The following is a 20300-nucleotide window of genomic DNA, read 5'->3' as shown; positions in this document are numbered from 1 at the left end:
CGCCGCCCCCCACTCTCCACGGTGACCATGGGCCACTGGGGTTTCGCTCTGCACATCTGCAAACCCAAGGCCACCCTGGCCTAGAGGCCGAAACAGGGGTTCTGGAAGGTTCTGGGGTGGCGGGAATCTACCTTGCCCTTCACACCCTGTCTGGGAAAAAGGGGGGGCGGTTGCCATGAGCCCCTGCGATGGGGGACAGTTCTCAGTGGGCCTCCTGCCTCGTGCCTGCCTACTGTCTGCTCCGGCCACGCTGGACCCTCGGACCCTCCCTCATGCCCAGCCAGCCCATTTTCTCCGCCTGGGGGTCTCCCTCCTCCAGGGAGCCTCCCGCCCCCACGGAGGGTGGAGCCTGTTTGCGTGCACTGAGTCCAGGGGGCTCGGTTGGGGGCGCCTGTGTATCCGAGTCTTCAACCACAGCAGCCCCGGGGCTGGCCTGTCCCTGCCCTTGTGTCTGGGGTGGGGACGTGGAACTTCCCTCTGCATGGTGACACCCCATGGAAACCAACTGGGGGAGCAAACACGGAGCACCCCCAAATGCGGAAGGAGAGAAAGTGACAGTGAGGGGCGGCCCACGTGGTGCCGGGACCCTGATTCCTCTGCTCCCCCAGGCTGAGCCCCCTTTGCCGGACCTCATCTCCGCCCAGGTGGCCAGCAGGAGCCCAGGAGCCCGGGGGAATCCTCATTGATCCCCTACTCCTGGCCTCCCGGGGGAGGCAGGGTGGTAGGGCAGACTAACTCCATAGCTGGGCCAGCTCCTGCCCTGTCTGCACCCTGTCCCTTTCTGGGTCAGAGGAGGCACAGGGGAGGGAGCAGCAGACACCATCGCCACTGAGGAAACCAGGTCCCTGGTCCCCATGTCCATGAGGGGCAGGGAGAGGGCTTGCAGAGGGGGGCCCAACCACCCTAGAACCTTCTAGACCTCCTGATGCCACTTGCACAGGAAGGGGGGTGGTAATTTCTGAGGTACCAGGCTCCCTGTGAAAGGCCCTGCTCTCCATGCAGGCCTGTCCCTGAATTCGAGGTGCCGTCTCAGGCTGGCGTTCCCTCCTGGTGCCCTGGACGCACAGCCCCCATGCAGGAGGGACATACTGGCCATGGCCATGGCACCTTCCTCCAGAGGGGCTGGGGGCACAGGCTCGAGGCCGGCCCCGTGTCGCCCAACAACTGGCTGGGCCACCGTGCTGGGCGGGCCCCTCTGTCACTTTTACCCACCCTGAACCCAACTGCCCACCTGGCCTCAGCTTCCCACGGCCCCAAGTTCAAGGACTCAAAAGCCGCTTGGGTAGAGGACAGACTTTCCTGAGCCCCTGCCGGTGCTCCCTGGGGGCAGGAGATTTCCAGCTCAGCTCCTGCCTGTGGGGAGGGGGAGCTGTGGTCCCCGGGAGGTGAGAAGCAGGAGGATCAGAGAGACACAGCCAGCGAGCCGCAGGTGCATTTGAAGTCTGCGTGAACTCAGACGCACGAGCATTCCCACCCCACCAAGCCAACCGCACCCAAGACAGGCTTGCTCGATGAGAGGGGCCAGCGGCCCCGATTTTGCAAAAGTATGTGAAGAGCTGTTCTGAACCTGGCGAGAACCAGTCATCCCCTGGGAGACTGGAAGGGGCCTTGGGAGGAACGCACTCCTCTCCACACTCAGTGGTGGGTGGTGGGGCAGGTGGAGGCAGCCACACCCAGCCCTGGCCAGTTATCAGGGACATGGACCAGCCATGCCAGTGGACGCCACTAGAGGGCGTGTCCAGGTAGGTGTGTGCAGAGTCTTGAAGGGGCTGTGGTGGGGGCGGCTGGGCTGAGTGCAAAGAAGGTTCAACAGGTACCTCGGTTCCCAAAGGCTCTGGGTGGGCTTCTCTCTTTTGCCTTGCACTCGGGTCAACTGGCCATCTGACCCAGATCGGCCTCCACGGGGCAGGGCAGCCCTGACCACCCACAGAGCCCCAGTGGGGAGGTCGGTGGTCAGCGGGTGGGGCTTGGGCAACTTGGGCTCCTCTCCTCCAAGTCTGCACCTGTGGGCTTGGTTCTGGCTACACTGATGCACCCGTCATATTCCTGGTGGAGGATTCTGGGGCCTCAGGTCAGTGCTGGGGTGCACGGGTCTGCCTGGGAGAGGGTGCTGGCTGGCCGGCCTTCCCCACGGGCAGCACAGAGAAAGGAAGTGGGGGTGGGGAGCCACAGGGCAACCTGCCTTGTGCCCAGGATGCCACCCTGGACCCTGTGGACGTGACTTTCTCCACTCTGTCCCTGAGCCAAGCTGGGAGTGGTCACCCGGACAGCGGCACCCGACGCCCTCTTGTGCTGGCCCCTCGGTGGCCAGAGGGCCCTTCCACAGGGTCCCTGATGGTCACGACAAGTAAGGGCACCAAACGCGTCCGTGGGCCAGACAAGGCCCTCCACTGGCATGGGCAGTAAATGACAGGGAGTCCTCACCGCAAAGCTATCGGGTCCATTTTACGTATGAGGAAACTGAGGCGCAGCAGGGCAGGCCACACACAGACAATGCACGCACACGTGTGCGCACAGCGCAGGAACACGCACATGCACATAACGCAAACGCACACACGAGCACACACACATGCGCGTGCACCCGTGCACACAGAAATGTGCTCACGGCAACAAAGACTCACACACACACAAGCACACGCACAGGGAACCGGGGACGGTCGGACAGGCCCCCCCCCCCCCCCCCCCCCCAGCCAGGAGCCCGGGTGCCGTTCTCTGCTCTCAATTTCGCCGTCACAGCCTTTGCGAGTCCCCGGCCACACTGCCATCCGTATCTTATTAGATTTCACGCTGGAGGAAGGGGACACACTCTTCTTAAAATTATAGTCATAACTCTGGCAAACGGTGCGAAGTGGAGTTTTCTGCCTTGGGGGAATCCTGTAATTTCGCTTTAAACTGTTCTCAGCACCTGGGACTTCTCCCTCGGGGCGACTGCGAGTGAGAATCTAGACCAGAGCCAGGAACTAACTGGGTCTCTCGATCAGAGAACGAGCCCCGGGCGGGCGGGGTCGCTAAAGCCCCGATGTGCGCTGGGGAGGGCCCCCTGCCCCCCGGCATCAAGAAGATCGGCCCTCAGGCCCACGGAGGGGCAGGAGACATTTGGGGTCACAGTGGTCAGCCCCGCCCCCAACTGTGTGAAGCACTGAGCCCTCCCCTGCTGGCCCATGGCCCTCCCCACATCCCCCTTCTCAGCTGCGGTGTGGCACTGGGCAGTTGTCACAGGCAGGCGCTGGAGAGCCCAGTGCCTTCAGAGGCCAGGGAGGAGACGAGAAAGGCGGGTGGGGAACCGTGGGCAGGCACTGAGTGGGCATTCTAACCTCACGAGAAACGCCACGCCAGCTGGGAACACACAGGCCCGAGACCCTGCTGCGCACTGAGGGGGAGGACGGGTTTCCGGGGAAGACACCCTCCCGAGCCACCATCGCCCACTCAGGAACCCGGGTCACCGTTCGGCCCTGGCTCCACACTGGCCTCGTCTACAAAAGGGACAAGACTGGGCTCCGGCCGCTGAGGGCCGCTCTGGAGCCTGGCGCAGCCGGGCCAGCAGAGGCTCTCACTACGGCCGCTGGCGTTCGTGGTCTCGGGCCTGCCTTGGCCCCACCGAGCCTGAGTTTGCTCACCTGTACCAGGTGAGGTGCATCTGCAATGTGCACCTGTACAGGTGGGAAACAGGGTGCCTGCAGAACTCTTAGCTCTCTCTGGGCTCCCATGTCACTTTTAGGACTCAGCAGCCAATGCCAAAGGACAGGAAACTTGGCCTCGAGCCCCGCCCCCCACCCCCACCAGGAAGCTCCTCATGACTAGCCTCTCACACCTGCCTGGAGCGACCTGCCCGGAGCGGCCGTCGTGGACTCAGGTGCTCACGGAATGACCCTGGGCCCTCACCGCTCTCTGGAGATAGCCTGAGCTGGGGCGGTTGGCAGGACTCTGGTTTTAAAGGGTTCTCACCACGCGGGATGGAATGAGGCAGGCCCTGCACTCAGCCCCTGGGCAAACCCTGAGTTCTAGAACCAGCAGCGTGGTGCAGGAGGGTCTTCCTCTCCCTGGTCCCCACAGGAGCCACCCCGAGTCCACACCAGTCCCACCCTGCCCGGCCACCCCTTACCCCGTGTGCCACGGCTGCTGGGGCCTCCTGCCATCCTCAACGGCACCGCCGAGCCTGTTGAGCGACGGGGACCGGCTGCGGGGCCCGGGGATGTAGCTGCCGATGGTCCTCAGGGCCCCGTCGGCTGGGCTGGGCACCTGTTGCAGCAGCTGGGGTGAGAGGCTGCGGTGGGCAGCGGCGGCGGTGGAGCAGACGGCCCAGTCGGGTGCGCCGGAGTTGAGGTTGTTGTCGCTGTTGGAACGCAGCAGGACCCGGGGGGCGGCCAGCGTGTTGGGGGCCCGCCGCCTGCGGTTGGAATACGCCGGAGCCTCGCGGAAGGGCACTGCGTCGGAGAGAACGGTAGAGGCAGTGAGCATGCGGGGTGATGCTGGCGTCGGCGGGGGCACATGCGAGCTGAGCCGAGGGCAAGGGCGCTGTGAGTTCTGTGCTAAGACCCCCGCAGGACCCTGCTGGGTGCAGAACTCACCCCGCACAGAACACAGGCAGGCAGAGGCCGAGGCTCAAGCTACCACTGGAGATGGAAGGGACATGGGGTCTGACTTCCATCTGGGCCGGGGTCCCGGCCATGAGCAGCCCGAGACATGTGTGAGCACGGCCGCGGATCTCACAGCGTGGTGTGCACAGAGGCAGCAACTGCCCCCCTTGCGGAGCGCGGCCCTCGCACCAGTCCCTGATCGTCCCGTGCTGAAGCTCTGATCGCTGGGACCTCGGATGTGACTGTGTGGGGACATGGGGTCGTTAGAGAGACCACTAAAATAAAAGTGGTCTCTCTAACGCTGGGGTGGGCCTGCGTCCACTATGAGAGGAAATTCAGATGCAGACGCGCACAGAGGGACGGCCGTGTGAGGACACGGAGAGAGGACAGCCGTCTGCATGCCCAGGAGAGGGGCCTCGGGGGACCAGCCCTGACTCCAGCCCCCAAGGGCAGTGAGAAGTGAGTGTCTGTGGCTTAAGCTGCCATCTCTGGCACTTTGATACTGTGGCCCCAGGTCCCTGACACGGCCCTCACATCTACTGGGCAGGATCCGGCGACTTCACCCCCAAGCTCACTCCTTTCTCCACCATCAACCTGGGACCCAGCAGGTGAGATGGGCAGGGGGACACGCCCCACCTGGCTTCTTACTAAGTTCTAGAGCAGAGGCCAGGCCTTCCCTGCCCAGGGTCTCAGATCGGGGACGCTGTTCCTGGGGACAGGAGGGGTGGGGAGGGTCAGCTCTAAGCCATCTGGGGTTGCCCCCACGGCAGGAGCGGAGACAGAAGGGGTCCCTTCCACAAGGAAGCATCTAAAGGAAAGCAGCTGTCCGGGCTGAGGGGAGAGTGAGGTGCCGTGACCTGGGCTGCTGAGGGCACGGCGTCCTGAGCGCTTGACACCCCAGGCATCGTTCCCACCGCCACACGACCTGCACGCAGAGGCCGGGGCTGTCCTCCCAAGGGAATCTCGGCCTCTCCCAGGAAGACAGCACAGAGTCCCGGGCGACCACCGCCCAGCCGCCCACGTCACAGGATGCCGAGGACACTCCGCGGGCACTAAGGACAGCGGCACTCTTCCCGGAGCCCAGGCGTGACCTCGGCCCTGCCACCATCCCAGGGCCACCCTCGCCGCCTGCCTGGGACACAGGGCAGTCCTGGGAAAGCAGAGATGGGGCCGCCCAGGGCAGCCGCACAGGGTCGGCAGGGGGCTTCCTGAGGACACTCACTCGGAATGCACATTCTGGTGGGCACGGCCACTGAGACTTGGGAGGTGACACACGAGGGGTCACATTCTTCCCATCAGGCCACAGTGCGTTCTCTCTCTGACCGCTTCCTCCGAGAAGCCCTTCTGCCAGGTGGCAGCCAAGGCTCTCCGGCAGGAACTGCGCCCGCTCCTGTCTCCCCAGAGCACGAGGACAGAGGTGCCAGCCTGGCCGAGAAGGACGGGGCCGGGACAGGCTGGTGCGTCATTGGCGGACACGTCTGGGCCCGAGGCTGTCCTCTCCAGACGCAGCCAGCCAGGGCCTTGCCCACCTACGAGGAAATCTCATTTTGGGGAAAAGTTTGTGTTTCGCTTGTCACAGGGGAGGGCCAGACGGGTGTCGCTCTCTCAGAGCCGATGGAGGCCAGGAAGACTTCGGACCACCGAGCGTTTACCATTTGGGGTGCGAAGTGCACCCGGCGGGTGCCTTCCGGCGACCTGAGACCTGCCTGACACGGGGCTGGGGACTGAAGGCCCTCGCCAAGGGCTGATGATTGGGCGACCATAGTGAGCGAGCGTCTGTCACTCGGACCGCAGGCTGCAAATGAGGTCACAGGGAGCGCTGACAACTCCGGCAGGCACATCCGGCCGGAGGCGGCCCCAGAGCCCCCAGCGTTCCAAATTCACCGTCCCCAGCCCGGGAGAGGCCAGGGCTCACGACAACGGTGGGGAGGGGACACCCAGCTCCAGGGACGCTCCCAGACAGGGGAGACACCTGTGCCCCACGGTGCCAAGCCGCCCAGCCTCCTGGGCAGCACAGGTCTCCTTTCTGACTGGTGCAGCGGGGAAGGGTTTTAATGCCCTGGACAGGAAGGGATGGGCTGGGGGGGCGTCCTGCCCCCGGGCTAAGACGGACGCGGAGGGGCAGACACATCCATGGGACCGCAGGACAGACACAGAAAGAGCCCAACACCGCACTCCCCAGCGAAGATCCACGCTGCCCGTGGGTGACAAGAGACTGGAATCCCGGAGTGTGAATCTGCGCTAATAGTGCAGGAAACCAGCACGGACGGAGCCTGTCTGTGTGTAAACCCCCAAGAAGCAGCCCGGCAAGGCCCCCGTGTGGGATGGCCGATCGGCGGGTGGGGCTCGCCGATCGGCGGGTGTGCACGCAGGGCAGCCGCTGAAGATCGGGGAGGAAGCTGCAGAGAAGCTCCCCCACCCCCTGCCCTGAGCACCGGGCGAGTCACTCGGGTGGAATCCCACAGGTGATGTTAGGTAAGCATCCTAATCAAAACCGCCCCACTCAATTACCAAGATTCACCTCAAATTAGTTCCCCATGCAATTGAATGGGAAAATTTTTTTCTCGGTCTATTTTATGGCTTGTGCCGGGAGGCACCTGCCCGATTCCCCTGAAGTTAACACCTTCCTAAACCTTTAGCACACCGAGAGCTCTCTCCGCCCGACAGGCTGACGGGAGCCTTCCGAGGACTTTCATGTGCATGTGTGAAAAGGGTTAAAAATAACTCTTTTCCTGCCTGAAAGTGATTAATATTCCACCCAACTGCTTCCTTCTTTCAGGCAATCTGCAAACTAACTCCAAGTGGGCGGGTGTTTCCTCTGCCGTCTTACATGCACTCACTTATACATTCTGTCCGCAGGAGAGACTCCACGGGGTCTGACAAAAGGCATGTGCACTTCGGAAGTCGCCACGAGGCACTTCCCACCCACCCGCTGCCACTGGGGCCCGGGACGGCCCGGGGCAGCGGGGGAGCGTCCGGAGGACACTGCCCGTCCAGCCACCGGGGCCGGTGCCCGGGCCCTGACCTCCCTTAGCCTGAGCCCACTGCCTGCAGCTCCTGCACAGACAGAGCCGAAACTTCCTCCACTCTGCCCTCGCACTTGGCTCCTAACGTGGCCTCGGGCAGAGTCACCACGGACGCACATCCTGGAGTGCAGTTCTGCAAGGGGCTGGAGACTGGGGACAAAAATAACACCCAGCGGCTCCTTCAAGTGGGTTACAAAGCCAGACAAGCACAACAGAGCCCCAGGGCTGCCGGGGGCAATTATCCCCTTGCACGCTGAGATGAACAACCAGCAATTTTGGGAGGAACTGGCCCCCCTCTCTGCTCCCGCCCCCGGAGAACCCGCTGTCCCCATGCGTCGCGCTCCCCACGGCCCTGCCTTACCTTCCTTCTTGGTGAAGGCATTCAACAAAGACTTCATTTTCCCCTCGACTTCAGCAGCGGTCCGCCGCTCATTATATAACCTTCTCAGATGGGGGAAGTGAGCGCCGAGCTGCCCAGCCCCTCGGCGCGGGAGCGGCGTGGACCCGGGGCGCAGCAGCGGGCCTCTGGGCACGGCGTGCCGCCAAGCATTGCTGGGCATGCCAGACCCGGCGTGCTGGTGATGAAGCCCACCCCATAGTCTGCCTGTCAGCTGGGAGCCAACTGCACGCAGACTGGGGCCGCACTCAAGCCCCGCGGCCTCTCCCCGCGCCCGTCATGTGAGCAGCGCTCCTCTGCTTTTGTGATCGGAGCAGGCACGGGGAGGGGCGGGCGGGAGACGAGCGTCCTCCGGCCGGCCTCCGGGAAGCACGGGAGGCATCTGCCAGCCGGGGCGGGAGCTCCCAGGAAACCCGGGAGCTCGGGCCACTTCTGCTCCACCGGCGCTAAATAGAAGCAGAGTGCTTTCCTAGTTTTCTTTTCAAAGAAAAAGCCAAGTGTCCTTTCATGCTGCTGGCTTGTGGGCTTGCAGACGCAGCGAGCAGGTCAGAAGGCTAAAACGTCCCCCGTTCCAAAAGCCTCGCGCTGGCCCCGCGCTCCCCGGGCAGCCCTCGCCAGCACTCCGGAATTTCTGCTCGTGACCCAGATTTCCGTTGCAAGGCATCAGGCACCGGCACCCATTCCTCCTCTGCCCCACCCTGCCGTGGTGGTTACCCTGGAGGAATCAGAACCCCCCCCACTTTGCGAGGGGAGGTGAAACAAGTAAACGGGACGGCTGGCCCTGACTCCAAGCAGCCGACACAAAGAGCGGCTTTGAGTCACTTAGTTCTTTAGCAGGTCCACCCAACAGACTGCAGGAGAGACTAGGAGAGGGGACAGTGGGAAGTTCTTTGTCCAAAACTCACAAAGGAGGGTCAGGTGCCAGCGCCCCCACCAGGTGGAAGGGTCACTTCCTGGACACTAAATGGGGGCACCGGGGTCCCCGCTCTGCCGCCTGCCGCGCCTGCTGCTGGGCTGTAATTAAGCGTGTGGTTTTCCCGTTGCTAAGAGAGCTGCTTCCCAAATTAAAAAGAGAGAGAGAGAGAGACGAGGCAAGATGAGGGGGAAAAAAGCAATGGGAACATGTGAGCCAAGGTCTGCATGGGTGACACACTTGTGATGGTAAGGATGGCAGCTGGAGACGCGACGGGGGGCCTGGGCGGGTGCAACACCTCTGGCGGCATGTCAGGCCGGGGAGCAGGAAGCCCACCGGGGTGCATCCACCAGGCGCCCTGTATGAGCTGCATGTTTAAACGCCATCCCTTTCACTCCTACCCGGCCCGAATGACAGGGCCGTCCCCGGCGGGCACCCGGCCCCAGTGACTCCCTCACCCGCCAGCCACACCGCAGACCGGAGCCCTGGCCAGCTCTGAGATGTGCCCTGGACGACAATTCCAGACCCCACGACTTGTCCCGCACACGTCGCCTCCTCGGGGACAGAGGTGGCGCTGGCAGAGGCTAGTGCGCATTTGGGGCAAGCCCGCGTAGCTTGCAGAAGCATCTCCCGCACAGGCAGGGAATGTCACCAGCAAGGACAGAGCTGCCGCACTGGGGAGCCCGAAGCTGCCTTCCCGGGCAGACTCGGGGGGTCCACGTGATAGCACCGTGGCTGTGCCTGGCTCATGGGCGCTGTGCTGGCCCTGGGCTCGGCGCTTGCCTGGCTGGGACCCTGTGCCACAGTGCGGGCAGGCCCAGGGAGCACCTCCGGAGGCCACATCAGCCCCAAGAACATGCCAAAGCACAGGGAACCCTCTGGGGGCGTGGGAGGCTCGGCGATGCTCAACCCTGCCTCCGTCTGTCTGCGATGGACGCACTCCCAAATCCTGGAGCCTCCTGCCGGGCCGAGCTCCCTCACCGGGCTCTTGCGCTGTGGCCTTTCTGGTGAGCAGGGGAGCGGAGGGTGAGTGTGGTCCAGGCTAGACCGGGGCGGGGACCTCACCAAAGGCCACTGGGGCCCCCACCATCGGAGGCAGCCCTGCTGCTGCCCGTGGGTGGAGGGTGTGGGGAGAAGCAGCTTCACTGGTGTCACTGTGAAAATCCCCAGTGAACAGAGCCAGTTCCCCAAATGGCACCCACACCTGTCCCAGGTGGGAGCAGAGTCGGAAACACAGGGGACTGTCTGAGAGGAGGCCCAGTAGCCAGGAACCAGGGGGGGCAGAGGGGAAGGCTTGGCCCCCCACCCCCACCCCCACATCCCACACCCCATCGCATTTGTGGAGAGTGAGTGCTGTGTGGGCCCCGGGGACCCAGCAGTGGGCAAGGGACCCCTGGCTCCCCACTCAGACAACATGGGGCGGGGAATGAGGCCCAACTGTGGGCACAGTGGGATTTGAGGAACCCAGAAAACACCTATCATCCTATTCTGGATACCTCTGCCTCTTTCAATAAGTGACAACTTTTCCAACCCATGCCTCCACGCCTGAGTAAAAACCTCAGAACTTAGGAGTGGTAGCCCTGGCAGGCTCATGTGCAGGCCTACTGTGTGCCCACAGAAGGCCAGTCACGGTAGGTGGGCCACTCGCAGCCCCACCTGCCACGCCCACTGAACACTTCCTCACCGCCTGCAGGCATGCTGTCCTTGAATACTTCCGGCGACGGGGAGCTCACCACCTGAGTGCGGCCACTCTCACCATCAGACAAAGGCTGAGAAGGCGTTCTGGGCCCACGTGTGCCAGGCCCTTCCCCTAGCACAGACGTTGTGCCTGCACCTACCACGGGCCCGTCGGAAGGCAAAGCACGGCATCAAAAGCCCAGCCTGACTCCGAGCCTTACTAACAAACAGTAGACACCCAGCACTGTGGGACACGAGTGACTTCGGAAAGCTGGCAGCGGAGGTGGACAGACGTGGGCCTGCCTTGGCCCCTCCCCTCCCCCACCGTCCAGCGGAGCCCTGGGTAACCAGTAACACCAGCTCCACCCCCAAGACAAGGAGGTTAGCACGCCAGAGCCAACCCCACAGAGAGAACTGAGACAGGTGGGGAAGACTAAAGACTCTTGTCCCCCGTTGTCCCCCAGCTTCCAGACATCCCTTCCCCGCGACCTTCGCCCAGCACGGGTCTCAGACAGCTCGTACATTCCCACGGCGGCCCATGAGTGCCTGAGAAGGGCGGTGAGGCCGTGGGGGTGTGACGGGCCCCCAGCCACGGGTTTGGAGGTGCCCAAGGCCCAAGTGCCCAAAACAGCAGAGCCTCCCATGAGCTCGCAGACATGCCCGTGTTCCGACACAGGGCCCTTCAAGGAGGGTGGAAGTGTCCGCCAGGCACCGTGCCGGCCACACTCCCCCGGACTGAGTGCCGACGAGCTTGGATTTCATTCCGAACGAGGGGGAGGTGGCAGGACAACTTCTGAGTCTGGGCGGGGCGGGGGTGCGGTGGGGGGCACGGGGCAGGGAGAGGGAATCGAACGCCAAGTGGGACACCCGCCCGCCTGCTCACTCACCTACATCTCCCACCCCCATCCCAAAGGACAGGCGAGCCCCTGCTGCGTCGGGGGCTGGGCGAAAGGCCAGAAAGCAAGAGGAAAGATGTGATGGAAGCCCCCACACCAGATGCTTGCCAGGGAGGAGGAGGGTCAGCCCCAGACCAGACCCCCACTGTCAGCCTCCTGGCCCGTGCCCAGCCCCAGTTCCTCAGTGACAAATACCGAAGAATAAACACATAAATAAATAATAAAAATAAAATACGTCTACGGCAGCCTGCCTCCCCAGCCCCGGGCCCTGGGTCCCTGGCCCTGCACGGGGTCACCTCTGCAGCCCGTGGAACCGCCGGCGCTCTGCCCCGCCCCCCACACCCTCGCTCTCCCCACCCCTTTATTTGCTACATCTTTTGACAACTGCCTGACAACAGGCTGAAAATAATTTCATCTCTTGTACAAAAAAAGGCTCTTCGCACATCAGAACAATTTCAAGACTCTCTGAGTTCTAGCAGGGAGGAGGCGCCAGGTGCCAGAAACACGCTTCGGGAGAGTCCGGGAGCCGCGTGTGGGGTCTCGGGACGTCGCGGGGCACATGGCTGCCCCACGCCCAACTGCCCTGGCCGTGGCCCCTGGTGGCGGCCAGGGGCTGGTCAGGCACCCCAGCCCTCGGTCTCCTGGTCTGTGAGGTGCAAGTCACCCGAGCCCGTGTTTGAAGCACACAGGGGTGGCGCGTTGACCTTCTGGGTCCGGTCCCGGCCCCGCCAGCCCCGTGGCCCCGGAAAAGTCACGACACCTCTCCGTGCCTCAGATTCCTCGTCGGTCCAGTGGGGACTGAGGGTTGCTGCCTGCCGGGAGGGTCGTGGGCATGAAGTCCTTCGGTCTGGAAAGGTGCCTGGCCTTCAGGGCTCTTAGCAACCACTGAACACACACATTAACCCCCAAAAATCTGTGAGCGGTGGCAAGGCCATCTCCCTGTCCTGCCTTGACCCCACATCTACAATAAGCCCTCCCGGTCCCTCAAATGCATTTACATTGTCTTTTCCAGTGCTGCCACCTCCAGGAAGTCCCCCTGACTGACCCAGTCACTGGAGAGGCCCCTTCCCAGGGCCCTCGTGGCTGCAGTCTGGCCTCGGGGCACTGCCTGATTCCAGGAGCATTCCAGATCCTCGAAGGCAGGTTCAATGCCCCTCCCATCACCCTGTAAACTTGAGGGGCTCCCTGAAGCTCTGGTGCATGTGCCTGGTGCCCTCGAGCCCTGGGGCAAGTGGCCCTGACTCAGTTCTGAGACAGTGGCCCAGAGTACCTGAGTTCAGGGGACGTGCCACCGAGCCAGGGGAGGGGAGCCCTGTAGCTGGCCCTATGGGCCGAGAGGGAGTCCACTGAGCAGTCAGGGTGGGTACTCTGGGTGGGCACGCTGAGACTCAGTTTCCCCTGTGGGAGGTCCAGGGGCCTTAGTCTCTTGGCTCTCAGATGGGCCACCCCAGGGGTGGCTCGCGCTGTCCTTAAGCCACAGCACCACCACCTGGGGCCTGAAGCCACCTCACTTCCCTGCCCCATTACTGCCACCTCCCCTCACTTCCACCCAGGGACCCGCCTGCCCTGCAGAGCCCAAGCAGTCTGGCTAGTCCTCCCGGTAGGGCAGTGCCAGCTGCATGGAGCAGCCGCAGGTGGCAGGGCACCAGGCTGGCCACTTGGGACCTAGGCCGGGCTCTCTGGGCCCTTGTGCGCCGTGACCCTCCCCAATCCTTCAGGACCTTCCTTCCTGTGCCAGCAAGACAGCGGGCCCTTGTTGCTACTGAGACCCTGGCCGAAGGCGCCATGAGGCTGGAGCTCGGGCAGGAGTGTCTTGGGGACCCTGGAATACCTGATGGGCAGCATTTTCCTTCCCTTTCCCAGGGGCCTGGGCGTTGACTCGGGCCCCAGCTCCCAGTGTGGAAAGAGAGAGGGGCCAGCAGGCGAGGGTGAGAGGCAGCGCAGGCTGGGGCATGAGTGGGGGAGGGCTGAGCACAAACTCCCCGGGGAGGCTCTAGCTTCTGCCAGACAGGGGCCCACGGGAACCTGACCAGCAGCAGCAAAACTCCCGCGGGTCTCAGTGGCCCGCCAGCCACACCCGGCCCTTCATCTTACAGAACTGAAAACAAGACACCCGGGAAGAAAGCGAGAGGGCCAGAGCCCTGCCTGGCTGGCTCCGTGGGGTGCAGGGAGGCAGCAGCCTAGGGCAGGGGTACCTGGGCCTGGGCCCTGCCTGCCCACAGCCCCCCTGCTGCCCTTCCGCGTGGCTTCAGGTTGCTGCCATATAGACATTGGTGGGCGCCATCCCTCCGCCCCACAGTAACTGTTCAATGAACCATGCTGCATAAATAACCCGGGATATAAAAAGGCGTCGCGGCAACAATGCGGGGTTATCTGTGAGCAGAGCCGTGGGCGTCTGCCGCGTGTGGAGTGTTCCATCACCGGGGCCCCGCCGAGGAGCGCGGCTCCTGGGGGACCCAGGGAGGCCTGGGGAGGTTCGGGGCCGGGGAGCTTCCGAGCCCGCCAGTGTTTGTCCCTGAGTTCCTGACACAGTGGCTGGACTCTAAGCTCTGAGGCCAAGGTCAGAGCCAGGGCAGGGAGAGGGGCTTTGGAGAGTGGAACTGGGACTGACCGCAATAGGGTTAGGGCCCCAAGGCGCATTCCAGAAGGATCACAGACCCCAAGCACTGCCCTCCTCCCTTCGCCGTCCGAGCAGCCTCAGGCTTTGCCAACCACTCCCGGCTGCAGAGTCGACGGGTCCGGCACGCTGTTCTGGCCAGGACGCGTGGCGCAGGTGGCGGTGCTGTGGCTTAAGGACGGCACGAGCCATCCTTAAGCCTGGGGTGGTCCATCTGAGGACCCAGAGACTGGGGGCCCTGGACCTCCCACAGGGGAAACTGAGGCTCAGCGTGCCCACCCTGACTGCTCAACGGACTCCCTCTCAGCCCACAGGGCCAGCCACGGGACCCCCCTCCCCCGGCTTGGTGGCACGTCCCCAGAACTCGGGTTCTCCAGGCTGCCACCTCAGGACTGAGTCAGGGCCCCCTGCCCCGGGGCTCTGGGGAGGCACCAGGCACATCTCCGAGTCCTCGGGGAGCAGGTCAGGCAGCTGCTGGTGGACCAGGCGGGTGACCGTGGGGGTGGCGTGCACGAGCCGGGCCTGTGTCTCTGCAGAGCGGACCCTGGCACGCTTGCTTCCCTGGCCCCGTCCCTCAGATCCAGCCCAGCTCCCAAGACTGGCTGCCAGACCCCCAGGAAGGGCGGGCCGCTGGAGGCTGCACGCAGACACAGGAACCACCAACGACCCCGATGAGATGCTGGCCGACCGCCCCTCTGCTGAACCCGACCCCAATGGGCCCTTTGCCAGCTTGTTACAGAGCGACGGCATCTGAGACGGGGGCGGGACGGGGGCTGGGTGGGCTTCTCACTCGGGGTGGGGCCCAGAGTCCGTACCTGTCCGTCAGCAGGCCAGCCCCCACCCCCTGGACTGTGAGACCTTCTCAGGGAGGGTCCCCAAAGGTGGACAGGGGTGCCTGGGGGTGGCTCTATGGCCCAGAGGTGCACTGAGTCTGTTCTCCGACCTTACTAGACCCTGGGGAGGGGGACCCCCCCCACAGCCCACCTGCATAGCCCAGCACCTCTTCCTGACTCACGGGGCTCCTGGGTGGCCTTGAGCCTGTAGCTGTGGGCTGCCTGTCAAGTTCCCTCCTGTACAGGGGGACCCGGCAAGGTGATGGAGGCACCACCCAGAGTTAGGCAGGGCCTCTGCTTGGGCTCCCACCACAGAGAAGGAGCCCATGTGCCCACAGCCATGGATGAGCTTTGGACTGCATGAGCCCACCCAACGACGCAGCCTGCACCCCCAGGGAAGACACCGGTCTCAGGGGGGCTCAAACACCTGTCTATCGTACAACGTGAGACCCGGCACACACTCGGCGCTCCTCGGCATGAGTCCTAGTTACCGTAGGTCCCTGTCTCCCTGTGCCCACATCGGGGTTTTCCACGGGCCGGCTCCCGGGATCCCAGTGTCCTGGGATTGCAGGTCACCTTTTCTTGCTTCTTTGCACATCTAGTAATTTTTGATTCTACATCAGCCATTGTCTTTGACATGTAGCAACCCTGGATTCCATTATCATCCTCTGAAGAGAGTTGAGCTTTTCTAGCAGGGAATGAAAAAGCAGTAAAACACCATGTCCTGGGAAGGTGAGGTTTTAGGGTGGGGGGTGGGGATTGCTGCTGGTTTGGTCTTGGGATGGGGTCCTGCTTTCTGGGGCCCTCCTGGGTCTCTGGCAGAAAACCCAGTGTTTGCCAAGCTCCTCAAACATAGAGGGGACTCAACGTGCTGCCTCCCCCAGGAGAGGGCTGCTGAAATCTCCCCTCGGCTCTTCGAGCCGTAATCTGCTGTGTTCCACTAGGACCCTCAGACTCTCATCTGGCACACAGCAGTTCAGAAGTCAGTCAAGGACCCAAAAGGAGTTTATGTGCACATCTGGGGGTCCTCCTTTTCCAGATTTCCAGCATCTATTTTCAACCAACCACTCAGGCTTCCCTGCCCCCCAGTTGCTGAATCTTCAACCCTGTGGAACTCGCCTCCGGCCAGGGGACCACCTCACGAACGTGGGTCGAGACTGCTGGGCTCCCCTTCCGTCAGGGCCCCCGTCGCCCCGTTCGGTCTGCCTTTGGTTACCTGCCAATGCCTTCCAGCAGTCACTGTCCCTGTTTTTGTGTACTTTGTGCCGAGTCTGTCATCATCGGGAGGAGGGCTGGGTTCACCTGATGTGGGCCGGTCAGCTATCACCCGAAGGCGTAAGTCACGGGCGCACATACACACATGAAGCGCAAGGCGCCCCCGCCCCGGGCCGAACGCCTGCACACACAGTGTCTAGCAGGGAGCTCCGGGTCGCCATGCTAGAGGCAGCAGGTGTGCCTGGCATGGAGACGGCGAGTGTGTCGGAGCGGAGCGAGGCTGGGTGAGGAGGCTCGGGGGCGCCCTCGGGGACCCCGGGGCAAACCATCACTCCGAGCACCGTGGGCCTCTCTGCAGACCGGCTGGGAAGGATCGCAGACACCGAGAGGGTTTATTTCAACACAAGAATCCCACCTTCACAAACGTCTGGCTCCCCGAGGAGGCTGGGAGCCAGGGATGCCCCCACCTTAGGTCAAGGTGCTAGCCCACAAAACCTGCACAGGTGCCGGGACCCCAGGAAAACGAGCTCACGGCGCTGCACGGGTGCCAGTCGGGCCCCGCCTCGGTGCAGCGCCTCGTTAGCAGGTCCTAATGCAGACTCGTATTTCGGGAGCTAATTAAGCCTTGGTGACTGATTTAACCTTCACATGAATTCCTCCCAGGGCCCGGCTGGCTGCGGAGTTTTTATTAGCCAGCCCCCCCCCCCCACCAGGAAAACCCGTCATCCAGGAAGAACCCAACCCCAAGGCAAGGGGAGCGGGGCGGGGGGACAGCACACCAGGACACTGTTTCTCCCCCCAAGGGACAGCTCAGAGGCCCCCTGGCCCAGCCATGGTGTCACATCTCCTGGAGCACAACAGGTCACGCAGAGGAGGACCAGGTGACTCCGGGGCCTGGGACTCCAACCCGCCCTGAAGCAGCAGGACCAGAACGAACGGCCGCAACACTGCCCTCGTCTTTCCGGGCTGGGGGAGCCCTGCCCCAGGGGAGGGGTTTCGATGCCATGGGTGCCATGGGAAAAGGCCAGAGCCGTTCGGCACCCACTGCACACCCCGCACACGGCCGGCCGATGACCCTGGCTCTGGACGGAAAGAATCTCCCAGCAGCCTCGCCCCGGCCGGAGGTGCCCGCACAGCGCTCCTTCAGCTCATTAACACTCTGCTTAAAAAAAAAGTCCAAGCGATGCCCCACTTTCCTAATGGGGTCAGCAGGGCACCTCCTTGAGTAAGACTCAACTGGTTCGGGCCACTCAGTTTCTGCACCTGAAACCGCGGTGCGTTTTCCATGTGATGGGCACGGGAACTCCTCCCCCTAAACTCCTAGCCCGACCCCCTCCTCCACGAGGGGGCAGGTGAAACACCGGGGTGGGGGGTCCTTTCACAATCGTCAGGTGGCAGCACCCGGAGGCAACGTGGCTCTGGTTCCGCATGCTGCCCTTCCAAAGGGCCTGTCCCCAAGGCCACTGCATTCTCAGCTTCTCCCTTCCCCGTTCCAGAGGACTTAGCGTCCGAGTGCCGTGACTTCATGGGACGACGTTCTCAGGCCAGCCTGAGGTCGTTCCTGGCTTTTCGCGTCTAATGAAGACCGCGGCCGCGAGCGCCTCCCCGCACGGGGCACCTGCCTTCTTTGACTCCACTCCTCGGACTGCATGCCAGGGGTGGGACAGCCGGTCGAACTGTGAGACTGTGTCTGTGGCTCCAGAGACACTCTGGCCCCTTGATCCCCCAGACAGTGATTCCACTTTCTGTGACCAGGCGATCACACCTGAACTTTCTCTGTAGAGAAAAATGGAATGGAAACGGCTCTCTTCTGGAAAAATAAAGGAAATGTGTTTCAGCCAAGGAACCACGGGTTCAGAAAGGCAGGAGCCCCCACTTTCTGAGTGCACACTGGGGGGGGGGCTTCCAGAGCCACAGGCTGGCCCCTGGGGATGGACAGGGATACGTCAGCCCCCTCCAGGTCTCCAAGGTGGCCCAGGACACTCCTCCTACATGGCTGCGCATGTTCCAGTGGAGGTGCTGGTCAGCCACAAGGCCGGCGCCACGGGAGGGAGAATCCCTGGAAGCTGACAGCATCGGCCTTGCGTTGGATGGGCGCCCAGACACCGAGGACACAGGGGTGCCTCCGAATCACCCACCAAGAAGGCTCCCAGAGATCTGAGGCTGACTGTGGGGGACACAGTGCCCCGAAGAAACAGGATCTCAGTGAGGAAGAGAGAGGAGCAGCCCAAAGCGACGCAGAAGCCAACGGATGGCCCTGGTGAATGAATTGACACCCCTGTAATTACCGAGAGACGGGAGAGGGAGCAGACAAAGGGGAGAGACAGCACCCTGCCAACTGGTTTGCAGCACAGGCCGAAAATAGACCCCTCGAGGTGGGGCTGGGTGCCACTCACGGCGCAGGCTCAAGCTTCCTGCGATTGGTCGACAGGACAGCGCAAGACAGCACAGTGAGGCAGGAAAGGGGCCAGCACAGGGGAAGCCCCCCACGTCCCGGCTCCTCTGGGAAGGGAGTTGGGGCGTGTCCCGCTGTCTGGGCAGAAAACTGAGCGCTGCCCTCTGAGGGCTTCCTGGGACTCAGCTGAGTTCTGGCTGCCGCAGACTGTCCATCCGGGAACGGAGAAGGAGGATTCAGCTGGCACAGCCCCTGCCGCCGGGGGCCCTGCCCGGGCACAGAGGGGTGACCAGTGTACCTGTTCTTTAGGAATCCTCTGTGCTCACAAACGACCACCCGCCCAGGGGCCAGTTCCCCCTCCTCTGCTCTGAGGAGGGGCCGGGACCTCAGCTAGGTCTGCGGGGCCCACAAACAAGATGGCTGAGCCCTCATTTTACAAACATGGGAGGCCGGCCCACCCAGGCGGAGGGCCCCGGCCCTGGGGCAGGGCGCTGTGGGAGGCCTGGGGAGACCAAGGCCGCCCAGGCCTCTGCGTCAGGCCCCAGCTGCGCGGTGCTGCCCAGCAGGACAGCCAACTGACCACAGCTCTGCCAGCCTGAAGCGCAGCCGTCCACCCAGAAGCTGGTGTCGGTGTCAAGCCTGGGGGCACATGCCTGGCCTCTGGATCGCCCACCCAGCGGGGGGGTCTATCCTCACCCCACCCTGACTGAGGCATTTTAACTTACTTTTAAATTGCCCTGGAAAGGGGACTGGACCCAGAAGCCTGCCTGGGCTTTCTCTGCACTTACCAGCAGCACCCCCCAGGCGCCTGGCCTCGCCCCGCACGGTCCCAGCTCCCACACTCGGTTCCCAGTTAATTCAGCCCTGGCCTCCAGGTTCATATGCCTGACGAATTTGCCATGCAAATGTGTCCACGGTCTTTCGACAGTCGAACCCACTCAGCTCTGCCTGGGGGTACCCTGCCCACCAAACCCTCCAAACCCTCCAAATGGGCTCAAGGGTGAACCGGCCCAGGACAGAGTGGATGGGACCCAGTGATGTGCCCCATGGACGCCTCAAGGGCTGTGGGACAGGGTGACGGGCTTGGGGAACCGGTCGGTACGAGGAATTGTTTCTTTATAGCGTGGGGAGGCCTGGCAGGGCCTGGGGCATGGGTGGCTACTCATCGTTTGCAGCCGCTGGAGAGCCTGGGGTCCCCACTCCTCACCTTCCAGCCCAGGAAACAGGGAGAGGGGGACGCCCAAGACACCTTTCCCCCTAGCCTCTTAGCTACGGCAGTATTATTACCACTTCCTGAAAAAGAAGCCAGAACCCCAGACTTCTACATGAAACCTGACTTTAAATGCCGGTGTCTGGTGACTATTTTATGAAAACGTGTCTTACAGTTTGGCTTAAAGAATCTGCCTGTGAGCTGCCAGGAATTTGGGGGCTGCGGGCTTGAATGACAGCTGGCACCCTCTCTGAGCACGCCTGCCAGGGGGAGCAACGCCCCCTCCCAGCCCCGGGCACCCCGCCAGGCCCCGCCGTCACATGGTGGCCCTGGTGTTGCCGCTGTCTTTTCCCCAGAGCTCCACAGCACCCTGGGGGCCGTGGAGACAGACTGTGCAAAATAGGTTCCACAGTCCAGGCCAAACACAGTGAGGGGGCCGGCAGGCCTTACCAGGCCCGAAGTCTCGAGCATCGGACGGTGGGAGAAGGGGACAAAGCAGGCGGGTGTCCAGCAGATTCAGCCGCAGAACCCGTTAGAGCCGCGT

General features: G+C 63.1%; 1 protein-coding gene across 6 annotated transcripts in view; it reads right to left on the bottom strand.

The window, feature by feature from the left end:
• SHANK2 (SH3 and multiple ankyrin repeat domains 2) overlaps positions 1 to 20300 on the bottom strand; it is a 314515-nt gene that overhangs the window by 193293 nt on the left and 100922 nt on the right. For all 6 annotated transcript variants that reach the window (XM_053923687.2, XM_053923683.2, XM_053923685.2 and 3 more), the window contains one exon: positions 4103 to 4424. In XM_053923687.2, coding sequence (XP_053779662.1) covers positions 4103 to 4424 — 322 coding nt within the window. The remainder of the gene's footprint in view (positions 1 to 4102; positions 4425 to 20300) is intronic.

Source organism: Desmodus rotundus, chromosome 5 (genome assembly GCF_022682495.2).
Source record: "Desmodus rotundus isolate HL8 chromosome 5, HLdesRot8A.1, whole genome shotgun sequence".
NCBI classification, from domain to species: Eukaryota; Metazoa; Chordata; class Mammalia; order Chiroptera; family Phyllostomidae; genus Desmodus; species Desmodus rotundus.
The sequence above is the reverse complement of the archived record's forward strand: the minus strand, read 5'-3'. Positions and strand labels throughout refer to the sequence as shown.